General features: G+C 42.5%; 1 protein-coding gene and 1 long non-coding RNA gene across 22 annotated transcripts in view; one reads left to right on the forward strand and one right to left on the reverse strand.

Moving 5' to 3' along the window:
* Positions 1–25,145, reverse strand: part of NRXN1 (neurexin 1) — a 1,201,358-nt gene that overhangs the window by 427,088 nt on the left and 749,125 nt on the right. For 3 of the 21 annotated variants that reach the window (XM_019497424.2, XM_019497423.2, XM_019497422.2), the window contains exon 1: positions 14,377–14,751. The exons of 17 other annotated variants lie outside the window; for them this stretch is intronic. In XM_019497424.2, coding sequence (XP_019352969.1) covers positions 14,377–14,650 — 274 coding nt within the window. In that variant the 5' untranslated portion in view covers positions 14,651–14,751. Of the gene's footprint in view, positions 1–14,376; positions 14,757–25,145 lie in introns of those variants that run through there. One more of the 21 variants, XM_019497425.2, reaches the window with a different exon arrangement.
* On the forward strand, positions 14,782–18,811 carry LOC109285664 (uncharacterized). Its single transcript, XR_002093473.2, has 2 exons — positions 14,782–15,335; positions 16,181–18,811. It is a non-coding gene; the product is annotated as an uncharacterized LOC109285664 (long non-coding RNA).

The raw sequence follows: 25,145 nt of genomic DNA on the forward strand, positions 1-25,145 counted from the left end.
AGCCCACCTCTATCACACGGGGCTCCCCATGGCACACATGTAGTGGGGCACTTGTGCACTACCTGGGGAAGCCCTGCACAATAAAGCCAGCTGCCTTCCTCAAGCCCTGCTGCCACGTGCAGATCCCAGGATTCTGCCAGTGTCGTGCAGATCCCCCCTGCATGTGCAGATCCCAGGGGCAGGTCTACCCTCCACTTCCAGTGAAGTCCCAGGACCTGCACAGCAGAAGGCAGGGAAGGCAGCCAGCTCCATCATGTGGGGCTTCCCCCGGTGGTGCACAAGTTCCAGGAGCTGCATGTGTGCCACAGGGATGGAGGTGGGTCAGCCTGGCTGCACTTCTTGCCATCATGTGCAGCGCTTGCCAGAGCCATGCGCCACCAGATAGCAGCGCCTGTGTAGGCCACGAGCAGGCTGCTGCTACTGGTGGTGGGGGCTGTGCACCATGGAAGGGGGGAGAAGGGAGTCCCCACTCTCTCTCACACCCCACAAGTGGGACACATACCCACACCCTGCCTCCACAAACTTCCCCACATGTATACCCCCCTCAACATACCCTATACCCCCCCACAAATCCTCTAAACACACACACTCCCCCATGCCCCACCATATACACCCACTCACCCCCAACCACACCCCACACACAATACACAAAAGTAAGACTTTATTTTTTAGTTATTGTGCAATCATCACTATATACACTTTGCAAACAAATCATGACAAAAATATATTTGGTAATAAAATTAAAATATGTTCTAGTAAGTGTTCAACTTTTAGTATACGATTTGTGTTTTTTTCTGGTTCCAAGATGGAAACCCTCCCCTCCCACAAGGAGTACTACTTAGGTAAGGGAAGGGGCTTCTGTCAAGGGCTAGGGGGCAGGACTTCTGGTCCCAAGCTGGTGACGAGGAGGTGGGGCACCTGTCAAGGTGCAGGGCTACCCTTGCAGCCCTCAACAGCTCTCCGAAATAATTGCCCACCCCTGCCTAAGCCATCTCAAGGTAGTCACGGGGAACAAACCTACCCTAGTTTACAGAGAGTCCCCCAGCATCAAACAGCATCTCTCCAAAAGCAGGTTACCCAACTCCTATTATTACTGAGTAACCAGGTCTTGCAATAGACCCAAATGCCAGCTGTGCCCCCTCATCGACAAAGACAACATCATCCCTAAACCACATGAAATATAATATGTGGGGTTTATTCACCTCCTCCTCCACTGTCTACATTGGACAGAATGAATGAATGAATGAATGAATAAATACTAGTCAAACATCAAGACTGGAAACGTACATAAAAAAGCCAGTGACCAAACACTTCAACCTCCCTGGACATTTCATTGCTAGCCTCAGAAGTACAAAATTTTTTAAATGACTTGAACTCGATTTGCAGAACATGACATCATGCACAGATTGGACTGCATTGGGTATGGTCTAGGCAGAGACTACAGATTCTTAACCCATATCCTGAATTTGCTTTTACACCCATATGAGTTTTTTGCTTTGTTGTGCTCTCCAGCCCACTCTGCCTTTCAGCACTGCCCTCTCTCCTCCTCTTTCCTTCTTACCTGCTTCCTTGTCTTTCACATATAAATCATTCTGTCTGTTTGATAGCCTACATTCTGTATGTCCTTTCATGCAAGTTGTTGCCATGACCTGTTGTTCGGGAAAACAAATAAACCTCCAGTTCATTTAATCTGTAAAGTGCACCTCTAATCTGCTTTCTGCCAGAACTCAGGTTGGTAGCTACTCCCATGTCTAAGGAAATACATGTGTGAGTACCTGCTAATCGACATGAACCAGGGTTGAGCAATCTAATCCTAAACCTGTCTTGCCAGTATTCCTCTGCTGTGCCAAGCTTCTGTGGGAGGAACAGCTGGGAAGTTGGTTTTCTCTCTAGGATTTTTAGAGCAGATCTGTTCCCCCTTGTGTCATGGGATAAACTAGAGCAGTTTGCTGTAATTTATCCCAGCTGACTACAACCAGAAGCCTGCATGCTCAGGCCATGCCCCAACTATGCCTCCTACACTGTGAAGAAGTAGGAGGATGGCCCAGTGGAAATTCTTCACTAGTCAATCTGACTGCTTCTGGCTCCCTTGAGCCATTCAAAAAGGAGTGCGAGAACTTGACTCTCAGTGCCTCTATAAAATGAAGCAAGATTGTTCTGAAGATGAATGAAGAAAAATATATATTAATGCTACAGTAACACAGACATGCAAGTATCTATGAAGATCAGAAATTTAAAGTGTTGAGCTTTGCTTTGTTTCTATATACTTGGAAATATTACTTTCTGGCAGTGCTGAACCGATCATCCCTGATATTTATACAGAATCTTACTTAGCTACAATGACTGTTTCTACCCTCCCCACTTTTTTCTTAATTATAGTGTAGTACTGAATTGGTAGTACAGGAGACAAAAGCTGCATCACACACTAGCTATTATTTGCATATTTAACTCCACTTCTACATCCAATACAATCCTTTACTAGTGTTTTCTGTCAATGCAAATCTGCAAAGTTGTAAAATGGTAAAAGGAAAAGGTGATTATCAAGCAGAGAACAAATTAAGTAAACAATGTAAACACGAAATATTTATGAAATCCTAGGACATATTTACCTGTCCAAACAACACTAAGTATCACCTTTTTAATGAGCCATGTAGTAGGCACTTGTTTCTCTAACAACAATCAGATGATGACAGTGAGTGAAAGACACTCCTGAAAAAAGCCAGATTAAGGTATCATGTCTCTTAAATCCTAGTTGAAGGTTTTACACAGGGCAAAGCTCTTTAGCAGAGGCCAATAGATCTCACCCTATGAGAATACTTACTGGGACTAATTCTCTTCACATTCACACCAGTTTTCGTCCAGTGTAACTCTCCAAACTTCGGTAGAGTTACTGAATGACAAGGCAATCAACTCCACTTTTTTTAAATAACTGCCTATGTATAAAGCGAGAAAAACATTTTTCTTGCTCTTTTTCTGCTGATATCCACCTCTGAAATCAAGCAATCTGTTTGACAGCTTGAATACAGATAATTAAGAACCAGAAAAGAAAAAAAAAAAAACACTGAATCATGAGAAATGGTAAGTTACATAGCAAAAAATCAGTCCTTGTTTTCTCCCCACAATCACCTGCAAGTCCTCACTTGCCCAAGATACTTTTTGTCATTCCATTTCTTCAGTCATATAACTAATTACAGATTCTAGAGTCTTTGGAAGTAAATAATGCAGCTACAAACTGAAATATAGTGCAAGGGCTGGACCGACAACAATTCTCCTGATCTGTAAATTTAACTATACATTATTTTTACAATGGCCTGTGCACTAACAAAGTTAAAACCTTACTTTACAATGTTTTCAAGTGTTTTCCCTTTTGTAAAATAGATTTTTCTATAATACTTTCTTCATGAACTGCTCCCATAAAATACTATTAAAGTTCAGTTACTAGTAGTCTTTATTAGGTTCTATTATGTCAAACTTCAGAAACTAATGCTGTCAAATTGTGCTGAGTAAGGGAAGAAAACTTCATAGTTTAATGACGATAAATGCTGAAGGGGTTTGTTTGAGGAGTTAAAAATCAACGTTGTAAAAATGACCTGGCTTCAGTCCTAAATGGCTTTTTATTATAAGCATCTCAATGCGTTCTGGAGACCAAAGTGCAACTGCAGCAACTGAGTGCTGTTTTGATATTGTCATAGTGAAATCTGTTAATCCAGTTTAGAAACTACAGCTAAATTTTCAATCTGTTGCATGTTGACATAGCAACAGTAGAGACCGTGTGATATCCTTAGGACATAATTTGAGCATTTGGATTCCCCCCCTCCTACCCTCCCCCCCCCGGTAAATCTGGAAAATATGTTAAAAAGTTAACTCTTACATATTTCAGCTTTGCAAGAGCACAGACCTAATGTTAATCAGGCATGCATTTTCTTCATATAATTTTATGCATATGAGAAATGCCAGGTTTAATTTTCTGAATAAGATTGTGAAGGCTTGGGATCTCAAGAGTCCTCTGACATTTCAATCCTAATCTTTCTCTTATTGAAAAACTTCCATTCTCAACAGAAGCAGGATTGACTCTTTACATTACTGTTATCCCAGTGATGTTAACTGGGTGGCACAGGTGTAAATGATGCATTTGGCCCATAAAATTTAATTGGTCATAAATTCCAGGCAGCAACTGCAAAGGAAAAGCATGGGATGAGTTTGCCAAACACCATATTTTTTTACAAATAGTTTCCAATTAAAAAAAAAAAAAATTAAGAAGCCCCACTCCATGTTCCTTCTAGATTTTTAAAAGTTATTTGTAATGTGTATTTAGTCAAATGACATGTGCAATGTGAATAGAAGTCAATGATTTTTTTTATTAAATCAGAATTTTTTATTTAATCATATTTTTTGTTAGCATGCTTTAAAAAAAATCTAAAACTATCTTTATATAAATTAAGATACTTTAAAGCTCAAAGATATCATCATGGAATAGGAATTCTATCTTCTAATTATATATTATTTGAGACAATATATTCATGTAACCTTTTTTGAAAAGCTTTATAAATAGGTCACAACAGGCCATGGACTATATTAGGGGCCCAATCTTATGGGGCTCCCAGAAGCTCTTCTATAGATTAGTAAAGATTAAAGAAAATTACTCTACCCAATGGGATTCAGCGCTCAGTCTAGAAGATCCCAGTAAGCATTTCTGTGATGCTTAGTTTCAGTTCTCAAACTATGGATTTGTGTCTCCAGAGATAACATCCTTGTTAACAACAGTACATGGAGATGAGAGAGAACAGACCTGATTACCCACCCACCAGCCCTATTGTCACTCTGCAAGTTTGTGTACACACAGTCAAGCCCTTCCCTTTCTTTAAAAGTGCAAAGTTTCAAGAAGGTAAATGAATAAAAGATATCAAACAACAAGAATGCACCTTTTGTAGAAAACAATGAATAACTGAGGCTTCCTGACCAGTGATTTCATGATCAAAATGGATTTGATTTAAATCAAATCCGTGCTGGCCATGTGCACCAAAAGCAAGCTTCATTTTGTATCTGTTTGCTTCCCCCTCCCCCCTTAAAATATTTTATTTAGTTGCACATTCTACAATTAATAAAGATATTAAGATATTTAATGTAAGGAAGGGAGACCTGCTTAAGTTAAAAGAATTCTCTGAACTGAAAAAAAAAAAATTGTAAAGGAATCACTTGAACACAGGGCATATTAACTCTTATGGGTGTTCCATAGCATGTAAATAGAAAATATTTACTTGTGTATACTTTTAATCCATTTTAGAGGGAGTCATGGGGAATCTCATCCCTACTACGTGGTTGTACAGGGAAGCCAGAAACAACAACAAAAATTGTTCTCTATAAATGTTAGACTTATATTCTCCTTGGGTTTTAGCACTTTGGCCTAAAACAAAGCCCTAAAATATTCAGTATCAGCCCCTGTGAATTCTAATCTCATTTTTTTCTACTGTGCTACAATTCACCACACTTATGGTATTGCTTAACTCACCAATTCTTCTGAGCTAGAAATGTAAATGTTGAGGATTCTTCAAGCTCGGCTGGACATTATCCTTTTCACCCTCTCTGCTGACCCAAGCAAGGCTGGTCACAGCCTAATCTTTAACATATCTTCTTGCTCCCCCAATACAATTTACTCCCAAATGAAGGAACCCAAGAAGTCCAAAGAAATTCTCTGCTGCCTTGGGACAGGGCAAAGATTACAAAAAGTCATCCTTTTTTGGAAGCATGTGGTCTTTAGGCCAACTTTTAAGCAGACATGGTCTTGCATTCCTCTTTGCAGCAAAAACATGAAGAAAAGACTAATGCTTTTATAATTTTTAGATGGAGGTGTAAGTAGGTTTCCTACTAAAGCCCTAACCTGTAATTCTCATACGATAAAGCTCCTACTGCTGAGCCCTGACATTTCTGTTCATCAATGGACAAACTGTTCTTCGGGAAACAAACCTATGTATTTAAGGGAAGAAAATGTCTGAGACAAAACACTACTGGTTATACTGTGTAAATCAGTATGAATAAAACAGATTTCCACTTGATCACGCTCTCTCTCCTATTTATATTTTAATTAGATTTTAAAAAAAAGAAAAGGAGCACAATCACCCTCTTCCACAAAAAGCACCAACAGGAGTGGATAACTTGCAGTGTGTTTTTTTCCCCCATTACAGTATTTTTTGGAGAAGACAGCCTGTCTGACAGAGGTTTGGAGCAAGTATAGCTCACCTTTCCTAAAACAGAGATCTGCAGATAACTCTGAGACAGCCATACACATGTTCAACCCCAGTGAACAAGCTGCATTAGGGATCCCACTTCTTGGAAGCACAACATACTGGCACTGGCTCCAGAAATATCTCTCATCCAGTGCAACAAATGCCCTGATGGAAAATATGTAGGAGAAACCAAACAACTGCGTACCAGAATGAACACACACTGAAAATATCCAATTACCTTTGGGTGCACACTTCTCACAAGACAATCACTCCCCCTCCGATCTCTCAGTTCTAACCCTCAAAGGAAACTTACAAAACTCCTTTCATAGATGAGTCTACGAACTTCACTTCATAACTCTACTGGACACAAAAAACCATGGACTTAATGCAAACATTGGATTTATAACACTTTACAACCTGCCTGATATCTGACACACCAGGTAACCTGCCTCAAGCTGACCACTTGCATTCCTTCACACATTTCCCCCACATCCCCTTCACACATCCCCACTTTCCCTCCTACCTATACCTATTGTCTTCCAAACTTCCACTCATTTACATTTTCACAGGCTTCTTGTTATACTTTAGCTTCTTTTCTACCCGGGTGAACACAAAACAGAAGCAGAGTCTCCCAATGCCAGAAGTGAGGTGTTTGTACTCAAAAGCAAGGTGGTTAAAAATCAACGATTTTTTTTTTAAACATACAAAAAAAAATCAGATTTGTTATTCAAATCAGTTTTTTTATTTAATCATCATTTTTTATTTTTTAAGATTTTTTTTAAACATATATAAAAGAGTTTTAATTTAGGAGATCTTCAAGCTCAAAGATGATATCATGGAATAGAGACTATAACTTCTAATTATATACTATTTAAAACAATATATTCATGTAAACTTTTTTAGAACTTTTATAAATAGGTCACAACAGGTCATGAACTATATTAGGGGCCCAATCTTATGGGGTTCCCAGAGGCTTCTCTATAGATGAGTAAAGATTAAAGAAAACCACTCTACCCAGTGGGACTCAGAGCTCAGTCTAGAAGATCCCATTAAGTATCTCTGTGATGCTTAGCTTCAGTTCTCAAACTGTGGATTTGTGTCTCCAGAGAGCATAGACAGACAAGGTTTTTGTGTAAATGTGATATCTTTTATTAGACCAACTAAATAGCTGGAACAATTGTTCTTTGCAAGCTTTTGGGCAAAAACAGCCTTCTTCAGGCATAGGGAGAGTTTGTTGTCTCCAGAGATAACATCCTTAACAGCAGTGCAGCATATGGAAATGAGAGAGAACAGACCTGATTACCCACACATCAGCCTTGTCTCTCTGCAAGTTTGTGTACACAGACAAGCCCTTACCACTCTCTCAAAGTGCAAAGTTTCAAAAAGTTAAAGTAATAATGAATATCAAGCAACAAAAATATACTTTTTGTAAAAACAGTGATTAAATGGAGGCTTCCTAACCAGTAATTCAAATCATTATTTAACTGATTTGATTTAAATCAAATCCACCCTGCCCAAAAGTTTACAAAGAACTTTTTTTGCAACTATTTAGTTGGACTAATAAAAGATATCACATCTACCAAAAGAACCTCGCCCGCCACTGGCTCTGTAATCTCAACTGTGAAACTGTATCCCTTTCAGACCACTGATTCCACTCATGTGCTGGAATCATTAAATGTCTTACTAGCCAAATCTCATACGAAGCATTTTTTTTTAAACTTTGTCACCTATTTCCTTTAGGATAACAGCCAGCCACACTCCTATTGTGGGATATTCCAGTGAATTTTAGTAGTAAGTGCTTATCAGAGCACAGAATTAGTCACTATAAGCTTTGTATCATGAATCTACGCTCATTAATTGTAGCAGCATGCCACACATGGTGTAGTCTCCTTAGTATGAAGCCACCCCACCGCTGCATGCCCAGAGAACCTAGGTGTTTCATCATTCTGCTGAGCAACCTTTGGCAGCTCCACTCCTCTCCTACCTGCCCAATTTCCACTGGCCTGCCTTCTTTTTCTCAGTATTTCTGAACTCAAATAAACAGTTCTACTTTGAGCAATTTTGCCAGTAGTTAAGGAACACCATCATTGAAATTGGACCAAATGTGTATAATCATGGAGAGAGTATTTTAAAATGTTTTATGCGTGTTTTTTTATTTGGAAAAAAATATACTCAACTGTACCCGACACTCATAAGCAATCTGATTCAACATTTGTGTGCATGAATGTATGTGCCCATCTCTGTGTGTGTGTGTGTGTGTGCGCGCACGCGCACACACACATATAAGTCAGAAAAACCTAATTTAGCAAGAAAAAAACCTTTCAGTCTTTCAAATAATTACTATGGAAGAGAATTATGTGCATGTCTAAAGTTCTGAAATACAAATGGCTCTCATTCTCACACTCTGTACTCTGAACTTTATAGTATAGTGTAGTTATTTATAATTTCATCAAATCAGACTATTCCACTAATTGTAATCACAGCTACATTTTCAAGTCAACCTATTATCACAGCAAGACCTATCAGCTCCACCTATGCTATATTTGCAAACTACAATAGAAGTAGTTAGTTCATAAACATTTGATATAAATACTGCTACAGACTAGAGGACATCAGGCTTGATAACAGATATGAGGATGACTAAAATCTCTAGGGAGAGATATGAAAGAGGCCAGCAATGTCACTCTGATTATTTAATGAGGTTAAGAACTACTGAAAAGTTAAGAACTTCACAATGCACAAACAGAAGTAGAAAATGAGCAGATAAACCTTGAGCTAAATGATATGTTACAAATTTAATAAAATGATTGAGCATGTCATCCTATATAGTTAACCGCTGTAATGACCATGTGTGCAAAAAGCTAGAAAAAAATGAATTACCACACTATGGAATTGGCTAGTCTTACTCATACCGTGCATAACAGGCTTTGTACAGTTTTGCCTTTCTACAGCTTTCCATTGATCCAAAATAAAGAGAAAGATAATTTTCCTGAAAGCTTAGGTCAACTGCTCACTATCAGTTAAAATCCATTTTGGAAAACCAGAAGCAGTAGGAAGTTTACTGTGTTTTATGCTAAATGAATTTCTTCTGATAGCTCATTTGAATGAGTATTTGATTAAAGAACAATAATACATGTTTCAAAACTAAAAACATGATTACTGCAGGCTGAGGCAAAAGTGCTATTGCTGATAAGTGACAACAGTGTGTTGTTATTTATTTGATTCTTGTAAGGCACCAAAGTCAATCAATAGCTGTGCATGTACTAAGGCAGGAGGGCTTGTATTAAGATGTTTATCAGAAATCCATCAGCAGTGTTCCACTTTTGATTACAGTACTCCAGACTGTCCACAATAACACCAAAGACTGCGTAACTCTTTGACAAGCCATACTGACAGAAATAATAGAATGGAAACCCTACTTCATAATATGCATATTTAACAGCACAACCAATTAACCACTTTGCTGACTGAGATTGCTTTGTAATTCATTTTAGTCCAACTTATGCTAATACTTTGGCAACAGACATGAAAAATGACTGATACAGCATGTTGGAAATTATGAAAGGGGATATAAGAATTGTATCATTTAAAGTCATATTTACAAAACAGTTGTACATTATAGTCTTAAAGAATGACAATTTCTAAATTCTGCAAGAATTCAATTTAAGACAGGACAGCCAGGAAGTTTGGAAATGAGTTAGTGAAAAGAGTGTATCATATATATACACAAATCAGTTTAGAGCCACAAACACAAAGCTACCCTAACTAAATATCACAATAATAATTCAAAACTGCACAATAAAAATATCTCCACTTCCACATCACATACCACATTGCTTTACAAAAACAGCTAGGTAAGGTTTACAAAGTCAGCATTATATCTAAAGTAAAATCCTCTCCTGCAATGTAAGATACACATTCTGACTCAAAATGCCACTTACAATGAAACATGTATTGTATTATCACTATAGGTAGAAGAATTAATCCCGATAAAAAAAAAAAAATGAAAAACAGACAAACAAAACTTAGTTCAACTAACCTAATAAAAAAATCCATCTACAGCTTCCTTATTCATACACATACAGCAATAAAAAAAAAATGCTACATGTACATCAAAAGCACATCTCCAAAACTGTTGTGGCTTCATTTTTCACAGCAGTATTATAATGATTTTACTGCAGTATTATAATCTCTATCCTACTGTCCTTACTTAGTCAAAATTTCTACTGAGTTCAATGGGCATCTTGAACGAATAAGGGTTGCAAGATCCAGCCCACAGTGTGACACTTTATTTAGCAAAGGCTGTCTGGGGTTTCTATTATATATGCTTTCTAAATGGATACCACTTAAAATTTGGGATGAGTTTGGTGCACATTATATTCAAGGACTGAAATAACAATGAGAAGAGACAATCACAGTATGAACAGACACAGAGCAAACCTCCGTGTACAAACCTCTAGCAACATTTCACAGTTCACATGTGTAAGGCAATAGCTAATTCTAGAGGGAATTATCAAAGACACATGCAGCAGTTAGGCACCTAAGTGACACACAACTCTGGGGCAGGGGGAAGTCACCTTAAGTGTTAGGCTCATTAAAAAAAAAAATCCAGAACACAAAACAAAATATAACAACACCCAACTATATAATATAGAAAAACATCCACTGTGGTTCCACACTTAAACCTTGATACATAATAAATAACCTAGCAAGATTTCTTAAGGTAAAAGCTCTGTTCAACAACCTAGTGAGCCAATAACTTATTTTAGTTATTTTAAAAAGTTCTTACATGTGATACTCTTAAATCATAACCTCAGTTTTAAAATACAAATATAAGTACAATAGAAGATTATGTTAGTAAATTTACACACAGATCCACGTGTGTATTAATTTGTGTACTTCCACTGAAATCCTTGGATCAAAGTTAGTTTACAGCACTTGACCATTGGTATATGCTGTGTTCTGTCCCAGTGGGGAAACTGGTTCAGATGAGAGAGGCATAAGGGAGATCATTGAAGATGGCAAATGTAAGCTCTGTTGAGGGTGCATGTCCAGTCTTTTGCTTAAGCAGTGTCCAGTCATGATGCATAATAGTTCCATCACTGTTTCCGGATCTGTGCGTGTAAACCTGACCAATGATGCTATTTCCCCATTTAAGGTAGGCCTGACAGCCACAACCATTCCTCTTTTACGTAGATCTTGTCCCAACAGTCACAACAGATGCTTCTGTTATCTATGGGTACTGCAATGTACTCTACTTGATCCACCCTTAAAAAATGCCTGGTAAGTTCAGTTATTACAGAATGAAGCAGCCCATTTCTTAAGTGGGACAAGAATATGTAAGCATATAGCACAAATGCTCCAGGCTCTGCAAAAATCACTTATTCCCTTGCCAGCCCCGAGTAGTCTGGAACTACATTTCTGAGAGATCACCAATCCCCTTCTGTGTTGCTGCAGTTATCATGATCCAGAGGATCATTGTTTTTGTTGCTGCTGTTCCTGGAGTTTAGCTTTCCATATGTAGCAGCAGGGCGGGCTCGCAAAAGATCTCCTCCAACAGACTTCTACAGCCCCACCTTAGTAAGAATAGGAAAGCCAGGTAAAATTTACAATTTTGGTCAAACATCTGAAAGCCCTTTTGTTTTTATTTTGAATTGAAATACTATCTTTAACAGAATGAGAGCTAATTACTTGGATGGGATTCTACTTATCTGCCAACTATGCACAACTCCGACCAATAAAATAGTATGTCAGTGTTTGGTTTTTTTTAAATTACCATGCAAAATTCCAGCAAAAATATTTAAGAGAATTTGAGGCAGCAGACTGAAGAAAAAAGTTTTTCAAAGTAGTAACAAAAGCCCTACCATTTGGGAATTGTGGTCTTCCTACCCCACAGATGAGTTGCAGCTGGGTTTGGTGTGAGACAGGCTAAAGAAATAGGATGGAAATAAAGTCTTCATGGGAAGGAGCTATCTGTCTGCAATTCTAAGGCAGGCAGGTGCTGCCGTGGCAAGGGCTCTGGCTGCAGTAAAGTTTGTTGGAGATTTAGACAGTGGCCTCACCAGTCCTTCTGACACCACTGATATCAAAATATTGAAGAAAAAATTCCCACAGAAGACTGATGAGATGATCTAATAGGATGTTTTACCTTTAATTTTTATGGTTTTATGAAAATGCTGCCAAATTAGCAGTTCCAAAAGGCTGTAATGAAATCTCCCTAACTATCCTAACATTTCAATATATTAGGGCAGAATAAAAAAAGATGTTAAAATGTAATGGCTCTATTTGTGAACTCCAGTTGCTGGAAGGATGCAGGTTTGAGTATCAAATACACTTCCTCAGCACCCCATTCCAAGATGGGTTGGAAACACTTAAGAGGAAATGTGTTTGGCTTTCAGGCAAGGGATAAATACCTACTGCCACCCCTTCTCTCTCAAGCAGTCCCCTCTGGCTGCTGTTCAGAAATACACTGATGGTGATAGGCTCCACAGGGCATTGTCCATCCCTGTTTAGCCAGAGGAAGAAATGCTCCAATGAAACTTATAGAAGAAAATGGGAGATAGTCCCTTAAGAATCAATAACGAAGGAAATTAGATGTTTAAAAATACCATGAAGTAAGAAAGAAAGAACATCTGACTTAAATGCACAGAAGCAAGCCTAGGGTTACAAGGCAAACTGTGAGTTGCATTCTGATGGCAGATGCGCCAGACGTGTACTACCCCACATGCCCTACCATCAACCACTTGTACTTGAGAAGCAGCTTCTGGATTTCCCCATAAACCCCTAAAGAGTGGCAGCCCCTGACTCATTCCTTCCCCAGAGAGATTCCCTCTTTCCTCGCACACCTTCAACAGAATCCAGCATATCAAGCAAATCTAAATACACCCTGATGAATTGTACTCACATGCCATGCCTCTGCCTCCCCTCCCCAGCCTTCTCAAAATATATTTTCATGAAGCCCTTAAATGGGATCACAAAGCCAGCAGCAATCCTACAGATGAACACATATCCTAGTCTTTACTTTTCCCCTGCAAGCACGTATGGTACAGAACAGGCCACGTTCTTGCCATTGTTGCCAGAGCTTAAGTGTGTTCAGGAGGAGAGCAGTGGCCTGAATTTTCCAGGTGGTTTGGATTCAGACCAGACTTTTAAGGGCAACGGTTTAATTCACAGAGGCCTGTGTAAGTGCCCTTTTCTGCACGCTGCTGTGGTCTTTCCAGCGTTTTACCGCTGAACAGAGGCGACACAAAACAACTGACAGAAACTACGAAGCCCGCTAACTGTGAAGCGTGGCTACGACTTCACCGCATCCTCCCTGCCCTGGACTGCCTGCACCTGGGTCAGCCTGCACAGACACAGAGAGGCAAAGGTGGGCTTCTTGCCAGCTCAGGAAACGCTCGCAAATGCCTCCCAGCCCGGTGGGGTGAGAAAACAGAGCAGGAGGAAGCATGAAAGCCGAAGGCTGCGGTTTTTCAGCAGACAAAGGGTGGCTTGAGTGACAAGCCTTCCCCTCGCCCCTCCATGCTAGTGGAAGGGCATCTAGGTGCCTGGACCTGGGGATGCTGAGGGCAGGGATGCAAATGGAGAAGGCAGAAGTGCTGGGAAGCCGCGCTGCCAGCCTGGCCTCTCTGTCCCAGCCCGACCCACTGCATAGCCCTGGCACTGCCTGGCCTGCACCCTGCCCCCCTTTTCAGCACTCCCCTCCTCACTTCTCCACTGGCTCCTTTGTTTCATTCCCCACCCTTTGTCTGGCTTGGCCGGCTGCACCCCGGAATCCCTCCTCCCCAAGTGGTGTTGTTAGGAGCAGCCTGTGCAGTGATACAAGCACCACCAGCCCACTTGGATGCAGGTGCTGCAGAGCCAGAGGCAAGCCCGGGGCACAAGGGCACCTGAGACCCCGGCATCCCCTCCTGGCTCAGCACAGCCCTCCATCCAGGGGCTTCCCTCAGCGGCAGGTGGTGAGGGGGGTGCTCAGCTTCCAAGCCCACAGCCCTCAGCCACCTGGGCGAAGGTGCTGCACATGCCCCCTTGGGGCTGGCTCCTACGGGACACATACACACAGTCCCCCTCACAAGAATTAATGAGCACCCGCCAACCTCCATACACACACATGTACACACACACACATTTACACGCAGAGCCCGAGACCCACCGTGTCCGCCCCGCAAGGAAGCCGGCGACCTGTAGATCGCGATGGGCACGGCGTGCTGCTTGCTGCCACCGTGGAAGTGGTGGATGTGGTGCGCGCCCAGGCTGGAGGCGCCCCACGCCACCCCGAGGAAGCCGCTGAGCGTGAGCGGGACGATCCAGAGCAGGGCCAGGCGGCCCCCGGCACTGCTGCTGCTGCTGCCACCGCCGCTGGTGGCGGGGCCGGGGCCAGCGCAGGCGGGGGCCGGTGTGGGGCCGGCGCGGAGCAGCCCCCCCATGCCGCGGCAAGCCCGCTCCCGGGCCGGGGGAGGCAAAGTTTGGCGAGCGGCGCGCGCGTAGCGGCTCAGCGCAGCAGGCGGCCCGCGCCCTCCCGCGGGCACAGCTGCCGGGGCGCCTCGGCGCCGGCTCCCGCGCCGACCATCGTCCGGAGCATACGAGCAGGCGGCGGAGCGCGGCGGCGGAGGCGGCGGGGCGGCGGGCGGGGGAAGCCCCCCTCGCGCTCCGACGATCGCGACTTTCGGCTTTCCCGGGGCGGGCGCTCATTCACCGCGGCCGGGGCTGGCAGCGCGCCGGGCGGGCCCCCCGCCTCAGCGGCCCGCCGCCCAGCCAATCCTGCCGCAGCCCGGCCGGCTGCGGGAAGGACGGGGGGAAGAAGCAGGCAAGAGCAGAAAGAAGGGAGGAGAGCGGCTGGGGGCGCCGCTCCGGCCGCCGGCGCTGGGCGAAGGGGAGAAGCCTCCGCGTGCTGCGCGCCCCTCCACGCGGCTCCCGACTGCGCGCCACGGAGCTCCGCCAGCGCGCGCGGCGCCCCCGCCCCCCGCCACACGCACACGCACACGCACACGCACACGCGCGGCTGGACAACAATCGGGCGGCTCCGACAAGTCCCAGCCGTGTGGCTGCCAGACCCCGGGGCGGCTGCGGGGAGAGAGCCAGGGCGCCCTTCTGCCAGCACCTGGGAGAGAGGTGGGCACGTTACGGGGGGTGGGGGTAGCTATGGCTAAGTGTGCGTGTGTAAATATATATGCACACATGTGTGTATCTGTGGAACCATATAGACACATCTGCGTATGTGAATATACACCCACATCACACGTGTGTGTATGTACAAACACTGTATATGTCTAGATATGTACACATATTTGCACACACCTCACGTGTAAGACGTGTGTGAAAATATGTCTATGTGTACATATACACACAATTTTATTTATATGTCTATATAGCTATAGATACATAAATGTGTGCATATCTATACACACTATATATAGTGGCTGTATATACAGTGACTATATAGTGTTTGTATATCTATTCACACACTATACACACTGATATATATGTGTATGTGTATCTGTACACACACACTATATATGTGTGCATGTCTATTCACACACTATCCGTGTTTGTATATATCTATACACACACTATATATGTGTGTGTATATCTATACATACTAAACACACTATATGTGTGTGTATCTATGCACACTATACATATATATATACACACATCTGTATTCACCTACATATAGTGTATTTGCACACAGATGCACACACATTTGTACACGGGTCTCTCTGCGCACACCCCCCGCGAGGATGTCGGGGGAATGAAGCCCTGCGGGAGCCGGGCGGGCGAGGAGGGAGAGCCGGGCTATGCAAATCTGCAGTCTCCGAGCAGCAAATCGCTGAAGCCGGGATGCAATGCAGAGGACGAGCCTATGCTAAGGAGGGAGGCTGAGTTCAGCTCCGCCGCGATCGCCCTGCTTTTTAAAAATTTTATTACAATATTTCTCCCTCTCGCCTTCCTGGCAGAAACCACATCCGAAGAGGCCGGGTGTGAGGCGGTGCGGCGAACACACGCTCATCCCCCGGGCTGGAAGGGGGCAGATGAGCTGCTGCTGCTTGGAAAGCTCTCTTTGATGGGGGCGGGGGATGCCATCACAAAGCAGGAATCCCGGGGCTTTTTATTGCACTGAACTTGTCCCAGCAGGTGCGCGGAGATGTGCTGGATGTGCCCGAGCGTCCACTCCAGCACCAGTGACCCGCGTCACCCTGACAAAGAGCGATCACCGGCCCGCATGTAACAGTCAGCCGCGAGCCGGAGCTGCACACGTCGGCATGTAACGAGGCTGATCCGCGAACAACCGGAACAAAGCGACAGCAGAAAGCCCCAGCTCCGCATCCGATCCAATGGGCTGCAAGGCTGCAGCCGTGTTCCCGCAGGCGCCTCGGAAAGCCCCGACACACCCGCTCTCGTGCTTCAAACCAGCAAGGTCCCGCTTTCCAGCCCCACCTTCCCCACGCCGCGGACACAAATGGCACGTTTGTAAGTGAAACGAGGCGTCTCTTACAGTGGAAACCGTTTGCCCAGCCCCTAGGCGCTGGGATTCATCGGGATTGCAAGATCACAGGGTTTTCAGAAGCCACCTGCTCAAGAAGCCTAGCCCTTGCAGTACCATACCTGGATACAACACGGTGTGTTAGCCACAGACTACTCAATCCCTTCCTGTCATGCTTTTAGGGGGATGTGTTGGAGTGGGAGAAGCAGCAGATTGGGGGTGAGAAAAATGCCCTTCCTTGAAATACAATCTATGTATAAAGTCCCTTAATAAAAAACAAAAAAACAAAAAACATTATGAATTAGATTGCCACAGGCCTTACCCAGCTCCTTAGCACCCTTTATTCCCTTGCAAGGGCTGAGGCTCTGGTGTCTGTGCAGGAGGCTACTACTGGGAGGCAAAAAACAACCAGCCAGCCCAGGCAGGCAGAAAAGACTTCCCCAGGAGGGTCTCAAGGTGGAGAAGGTTGGTTATATTGTTCCACAAAAGGGTATTTTACTTCTCCTCCAGAGCAAGGGGGAGTGAGTCACACTTTCTTCCCTGATCTGCCCCTGCAGAGGTGTAGTTTATACATCAGTCCCTAATGATTACAGCATTAGGATCTAGCCCTACCTTTAACTGGGAATTTCAGAGGCATCCAACAATAAAAGGCAAACAGTAAAAGCATAGCAAAGAAAAAAAATGCATACAGATTTCAGGCCCAAAGTAGTAGTCTGGTGCTGTAACTGTTAGAGGACACATCCTCTCTTTAAAACATGAAAATCAGTTAAAATGAAGATAAAAAGAAATAAATAAGAAATAATAAAAAATAACTGGGAATCTACCATGCTGTCATACAGTGACAAGTTTTATTTTATATTACCTGTTTATGCAAACCAAAATTTCCCCCCATAAATCCCACCCATCTCTCTCACTATGTTAAGACATCATTTGAATTTGTGCATCAGTTTCACACAAATATATATTTGTATGTATATATACATATATACCTACATACACATATTTGTATGAAAATATACACATATTTGTTAACACACACACACACATTTCTATTCTGTCCATGAAACCAGCTTTTCAGTATCTTTTAACATCAACTACTGTAGTTCTTAGAAACTTTAATTATTTAACTGACTGCTCATGAAAGCTCTGACCCTCCAATAGGTGTGTAATTTTAAATGGATATCAGTTAATTGAAAGAGGAAGCCAGTCTCCTCAAATACATAAATGACTGTCATGTGCTGACTATGCTCTCTTTCTGTTTGGCTCTCTTTGAGTAACCCATCAGTAACCCAAACCTGCTACTACAAGTAGGTCGGACCAAAGAGATCAGGATTTAAGCTCAAAAAGCTTATGGAGGACAATTTGGTGTCAGTCTTGCAACAAAATCCATCCCCTTAGCTAGTGCATAATTCAGTTGACCATAACAACAGGCTGATTTGGTGTGGAAGCAAGGTTTTGTGTGGGTGGATCTTTCTGCAATATCAGATCCTTAATCTAGAGTCTTCCTACTGTATCTGTCATTTCGTTTGTCAGGCCTTTATAAAGCACCTAAACATCAAGTGTGAATGAATAAAATATTCAAGTACTGGAGCGCTAGGTACTTCATTTAATATTGTACAGCACATTGAAGATGAAAAGATGTTTAAGTGCTAAGTGTTATTAAATGTGTACTATTTATGCAGTGCACATTCACAGTTGCTACTCAGGTTTCTCGTGCAAATCTCTGTTTGGAGGCTATTTAAAGAGCTATTTTTCCATCTGACAAGGTATAACGGTTCATCTTTAGAGAGTATTATAGTCTATCCTCAGTACTGAGGGACTGTTGAATTCAGAGGCAATTTAGCTCTTGTGTATTCAAACTAAGAGCTTTTCGGCACAGGGAACTCAACACCAGGTGTATGCATGCCTTCAACTTCAACAAGTTACCACTATTGCACTAGTGCCAGCATGAAGTGTACCTGGCTTCTTCAGGGCATAATTTTTTAAGTAACATGAAGGAACATCAGAAAACAAAGGACTGCAATGTCACAAGAGGACATACGCTTTAAAAATTGTCAATACGGGAAAGAACTGCAGCAGCAAATAAAAACTGGCAGCAATAGTAGGCTCTGACTCTTGCTTCAGCTCCCTTAATCCCTGTTGGTCATTCCATCCTTTCCTTGCTCCTTTAGTTCTCCTTGGAGATGTTAGGAAAAATTCATGAATGCACATTAGAAGAATAAAAAGTGGGGGATAGACCATAATGCTGTAAAGTAGGTGGAATTGTTGTACAAGGCCATTACAGAGACCAAATTTTAGAAGACAGGATCTAGGCCTGCAAGCTACAGTGTGATGGCCAGAACCAGAGGGGTTAATGAGCAAATTATAGCAAATAACATCTGCTTCTTGACGGCATCTGACAAATGGCGTAACAGTTAATATTAGCTAAAGCAAAGCTTGCAAGATTGTAACCAGCAAAATATACCCTGTCTGTCCTAAGTATAACCGTGATGTTAAAATTAATTGTCTGTACCAAACATAAGAATAACATGGGCCCCAAGAAGTGGAACTAGAAAACAGAACTGCAAACTTTAGCTGACCTAACGGTTCTTACTTAAAGGTAAGGAAAAATGACAAACCTGACCACAAGGTATAATTAACACATTCCAAAAAATTCCAAAGAAGAAGTAACCAAATGGGTTGAATTTAGGCAGAGAAAATGCTAATCTCAAACCCCAAAGTGATGACCAGTCAACAAAAGTATAAGTAAAATTTATCTTTACTGTTATAAGTGAAACTTGTCTTTGCTTCACTCCTGACTGCCTCCTCGATCCTGAACCAAACAGCCCAGTGGCCGATACACGCGCAGTGCCCATTTGGCCTGTGACACTACAGTCAGCACCACACTAATTGTTTTTGTGCTAGACTTGCAAAATAATTTAATAAAGGAAACTAACATATAAATAAAATGTTCAAGCTCTTAATAAAAAGAACATGGTTTGTCCATCTTGCCATGACTTAGAGGCCTAGGTTTGATTTCCAGGGAAGGGAGCAGTGTGGGGAAAATCCCCACCTCTCTATTCTAAATCCCTTAGTCCAGAGGTCAACAGCCTATGGCGCCATTATACAGCATTTGTTCTTCCCTCACTGTAGAGGAGGCAGGAATCTGTGTGGAGGGAAGCACAGATACAACTGAGCAGAATGAATGTAGGTAGGTAACTGCTGGGAGGGCAGCTTGCACAGGGAAACTTCTGCCCCCTAGACACAACCAGGCCACAAGCCTGTGCTAACAGAAGGCTTCCAGCCCTGCTCTAGTTCAAAAGGAAGCCAAGAAAAAAACAGTCCAAAATCTTGGAAGAGGACAAAGTGCCAAAATGGAAAGCCTAGAAGAGAAACGGGAGAAATAATCTACTAAAAACAGCCAAAAAAACCAAGATTACAGGCTGAAGTAAAAAGAAAATGGTACAAGGAAACAGGATGAAATGAGAAGGAAATTATAGGTCAAGGACTACAATAAAGAGGACAAGGTGGGGAAGAAAGCAGCAACAGGGAGAAGGGTAACGAACTATTGAGAGAGAGGAAGGTTGCTTGAAAGGAAATAAACAGCAATGGAGGAGGGGAAGAAGAAAAGGAGATAAACAGGTTGAAGAAATGTACAGAAAAGAACAGGAAGTAAATACCTCCCTCATTTTGTATGATCACAGCAAACATCTCTCTTCACTATGAAGGAAATTATGGCAGTCAGATATTTCCTGTCTTTCATGTTTTATTTAAAAAGCCTAATTGGGAGTTCTTAGCACTCAGAGCTAAGCTTTTTTAATGAAAAGTAAAAGTTAAAAGCATCTGTGAGTAAACATTATTAAAACCTATGGTAAGCACCATTTCTTATTAAAAGTTAGGGGGATTTCAGAATCATCTCAACTCCTGCTGACATAAGAGTGGAATATGCATCTTTGTCAGCTTTGGACATAAAATAGGGTGGGTGAAGCTGGTATGTTTTTCATCTTAATTCCCAATGACAGAGAGAACCTTGAAATCCAACCCAATCAGATGATGTTTATGTTGCAATACAAACCTGCAATAGCCCAACTTAAAGAAAGGTGCAAAGGTGACAAGAAGCCTGAAAGGTGGGTCCTGTCTAGACTCATGAAAAGTGACATTTGAAGCCACCTGTCTCCCTGCCTCACCTTAGCCAGGCTAATTATCTTAATTGAGCCCACTTAACACCTGGCGCTTGCCTAGGCAATGTTTTTTTGCATTTTCTTAGTAGATTACTTCCCCCATTTCTCTTCTAGGCAGTAGCAATGCATAGGAAGTGCATAGGGGTGCAGGTGCACCCCCCGAGAGTGCTGGTGCTCCCCCTGCGAGCATTGGATGTAGCACCTCAGCCACTTTCAGGAGCACCACAGCCGCTTCCTGGTCAGTGAGTTTTGCCACAGGGGGACCCCCACCCCAGTCAGTGAGATTAGCCGTGGGGGGACTCTACTGACTGGTCCGTGGGGTGGGGAGGCACATGCCCCCCCCCCCCCCGACTTTGGTGACACCAATCACCCATGCTTCTAGGCTCTCCATTTTGGCACTTTGCTCTCTGCCAAGATTTTAGACTGGTTTATTGGCTTTTCTTTGAACTAGGGCAGGGTTGGTAAACTTCTGCTAGCACAGGCTTATGGCCTGGCAGTGCCTGATGGGGGAACAATGAGGCCAAGAGCATTAAACTGCATCTACACCAGCATAAATGAAAGCTTTCTCGAAGTTACAAATACCTGTCAGCACCAAAGCTATATGGACACAGCTTGTCTGGCAAACCTCTTACCCTTTAGAGTAGCTGGTATACATTTGGTAGTAGAAAAACTCCTCCTGCCAGCAGAGTTGCAATCTAGATGCCTCTATTCCTGTAACTATAGTGGAAGCAACCCTGAGAGGAGGCATGAGCCAGAGGAAGCATGAGCTAACAGACAAGGCTGAAGTAGGGAGGTGGCCATATAGGTAGATATACTAATACTAGTTTTCATCCAGTTACCATTTAAGTCCCAGCAGTAGGGACTTCATGCAGGCTGTATAAACATGCCTGGGACCCTGGTGCATTCTCATGCAAGTTATTCAAATAAATAGATAGGTTTGCTAGTCCCTCCCTGAACAACAACAAAAAATCACCTAAGTGTAGGAGAACCTGGCTCAGCTCATCAGAAAAGCTACCTCCTTTAAAATCAATGCTGCAGTAAACAGCTGGAGCATCTCACCACATCCCCATAGTTGCTTTTACAGCCCCATAGACTCCTGTTTACTTCACTGACCCTTCTCTTGTGGGAGGGGTTATGAATTCAGTCCTGCAAAGAATCTGGGTCCTTCTGTACTCACACTTTTTTACAGGTCTAAATACATCTGCACCACCGGGGGGGGGGGGGCAATCTTTTTGGAATGCATGCTCTCCCCAAGCGCCACTCTGATTCTATTCTCCTGCCCAATCTGCAATTCTGCTCCCAGCTCTGTGCTCCCTGTATGATCTGCCTCCTTCACTGTATTCCCCGACCATTATGCAACTTTGCTTCCTGCCCTATCTGGGCACCTGGGCTACATCATAGCTTTTGGGAAGCAGAGCTAGAGTATACCTATTTTATCCTCCTAACTAGCTTGCGGTGTGTAGACCACCTATCACCTAGAGAAAGCAATCAGTTAAGGCCTGGGCATTTTGTTTACTGGCCCTGTTCATTAGCAGCCAGCAATCTCTTGGTTCCTGTGGTAAGCTTTGCAACACCTGAACTCAAACTGAGACAGAGTTGTGTTAAGTTCAGAGACTGCTCAGAGAAAAGGGGAAATTTCCTCCAAAACAACTCATTTACACTTTTGCACCCTCTTCTTTCTTTGTTATATATGGGTAGTTGTTACTTACATAACTCTAGTTAAATGTGGATTGTGGGTCAATTACCTAATTGGCATGGGTTTCAGATGGTTAATTCCAAGTGATTAAGAGAGCAAGTAATCTAAAAACAAGGGAGCACTGAAACCTCGAAACATATGCTGCAGAACTATGTGCCTACTACATAACACACTTGGTAGGGAAGCTACCATATTTTCTCATATATAGCATGCTCCAAAACATAATATACATCACATTTTTAAAAGACAAAATGAAGAAAGAAGAGATTTTTCCAGGCTTATGGCCTTAGACCAACACAGCTACAACCTACACCCCTAAAACAAGTTAGCTTGATTAGTGCAACATCAAGACCATTAAAATGGAGAGACAATAGTTAGCAACTGTGGAGTGAAGAACAACTGAGCCATTAAGTCAACTGACTCCCTCAGCTGTCTGACTAGTAATACCACAGCTGTTGCACTATGGAGCAGGAACCAAAGCAGGGTGCTTTTCTCCCCAATAGAAAATCAGCTTCCCTACTTAATATAAGCACTCCAGTTTAGGAGGAGGAACTGATTTTTTGGGGAAAGATGTGTATGTGAGAACATAATGTTTAGGAGATGTTCTAAATACACGTGTTGTCACTGTTTACCATATTTTTACACCTGGAAATCATGCACTTTAACTACTACAGACAAAATCTAGGCCACATTTAAATCAATGGGATTTTTGTATCAATTTCAACAGGATTTCAGTCCATGGGTCCAACTGTCTCAGACAGAGAAGAGTAAAATTATGATTTTTTAAAACACTTCATGATATTAAAACCTCATAAAGACCAATTTTTAAGTGCTGCATTTTCTATTGAAAGCTGCGAATCTTCTCTTTCTGATACCATAGACTGCTCATGTCAAAAGCTGCAGGTTTGCATCTTGCCATTAATTTGATTTTAATATTGCCAATGTATGACGGAGTGGTAATTTAGGGTGTGAGTAGAAATTCTGAATTTCAAAAGGAACCTCTTCAGACTGATACTAGTTGAACTAGCCAGAGATTCAGAAGGTAAGAAGTAGTTCTAAAATTTCTGGATAGCTTATTGGAATAAATATGAATGCATAGATAAACTATACCCTATTTAGAAAGGGGCATTTACAGTGGAAATGCTTTGCCAGCTATTCCTACAGCATGTGTATCATCTCTACATGTTGCTCAAAATGAACCCAACCTTATTTAATAAAAAGTCTAGCTGTCTATCATTCTTCCATCCATTCTGGTTGGATCCATTCTGTATTAACTACTATCACTACAGCATCTAAGTGTTTCTCAGTGATAAAAAAAAAAAAAGTGACAGCAATAATCTCTTTCTCTCTTCCTTCCCTGCTGGTTAGAGTTAGGCTTAATTTACTTCCCCCCAGCATGTACATAGGAGAAGGGGCTGGTGGCAGATCATTCTCCAGAAAAGTCTTTCAACTTTGGAAATAAGCTCACTCTTGGATTAAAATAGCCCTGCATGGTCTAAAATAGCCCTAGGCACACTGCCAGGGACACCTACTTGCACAGGCTTTAGCAGGGGTCTGGAGGTTAGGATCTTGCTGGGTGACTAAATTTTACTGGCTGTTAGGCTTCGTATGCTATTTAATTTTATTTTCATTCTTACAATTTATGCTAATGGTATTCAGAGCTTTGGCTAGGTGCCTTTTTTAATTCTAGCATATACCCAAGGGAATTAAGAAAGCAAGAAAAAAACCCACATGTGCGCGCATGTATATAATAGTTTTACAAAAATGCACAAGTGTGAGTCAGGATGCATGTGCTCATGTTCTTCTGGAAGGCTGCATAATCAGTGGATTCTATGGGTAATTTGACTGCCACAGAATCTATAAAAATATCATCCTGAATGCTATGTTGCCACAGGAACTGGCACTGCAGTGTCACAGAAGACTGAAATCCCCAACCACAGTTAATCTGACTTCCTCAGCAACTGCTCCTGCTAGAAAAAAGTTCAAAAATGATTTGCAGATTAATCATCATGACGATTGGGGAGATCAAGGGCAAACACAGATAACAGGATCCAGAGTTGGGCTCCTCAATTAATATATACTTAATGCTAATACACTCATTGTATAAAATTCTTAAAGGTCTCCAAGTACAGGAAAAACATATAGATTAGAAAATCTACTAATATATCGTACGTTGAACACGGCTGTGGTTTCCAACTGCTTGTTACAGCAAGTGAAACATTAAGTATGCCCTGAAGTGTTGCTAAAATGGAACATGGTCTAATTGGTACTACAGCTGTGCAAAGCTTCGGTCCTGGATTTGATTCGGTGGAGATTTGGCTCAATTCGGTGGCCGAATCTGTGAATCTGAATCGTATCAGAAGAACCTTTAAACTGTCTGAATCAAATCCGAACCCTCTGAATCAATTCAGAGAGATTTGGCGACTCAGACATAGACACAGCTTTAACTGTTTTTCCTACATGCCTTGAGGTACCAGGCGCCACTCATGAATGTTGGGCTGCATGGAGCATCCCACAGAAACACGGGGGCTCCCTAGCGCACTCAGCAGCAGACCCAGAAGTGGACCAGAAGCATTTCCGAT

This window comes from Alligator mississippiensis, chromosome 1 (genome assembly GCF_030867095.1).
Source record: "Alligator mississippiensis isolate rAllMis1 chromosome 1, rAllMis1, whole genome shotgun sequence".
Lineage (NCBI taxonomy): Eukaryota > Metazoa > Chordata > Crocodylia > Alligatoridae > Alligator > Alligator mississippiensis.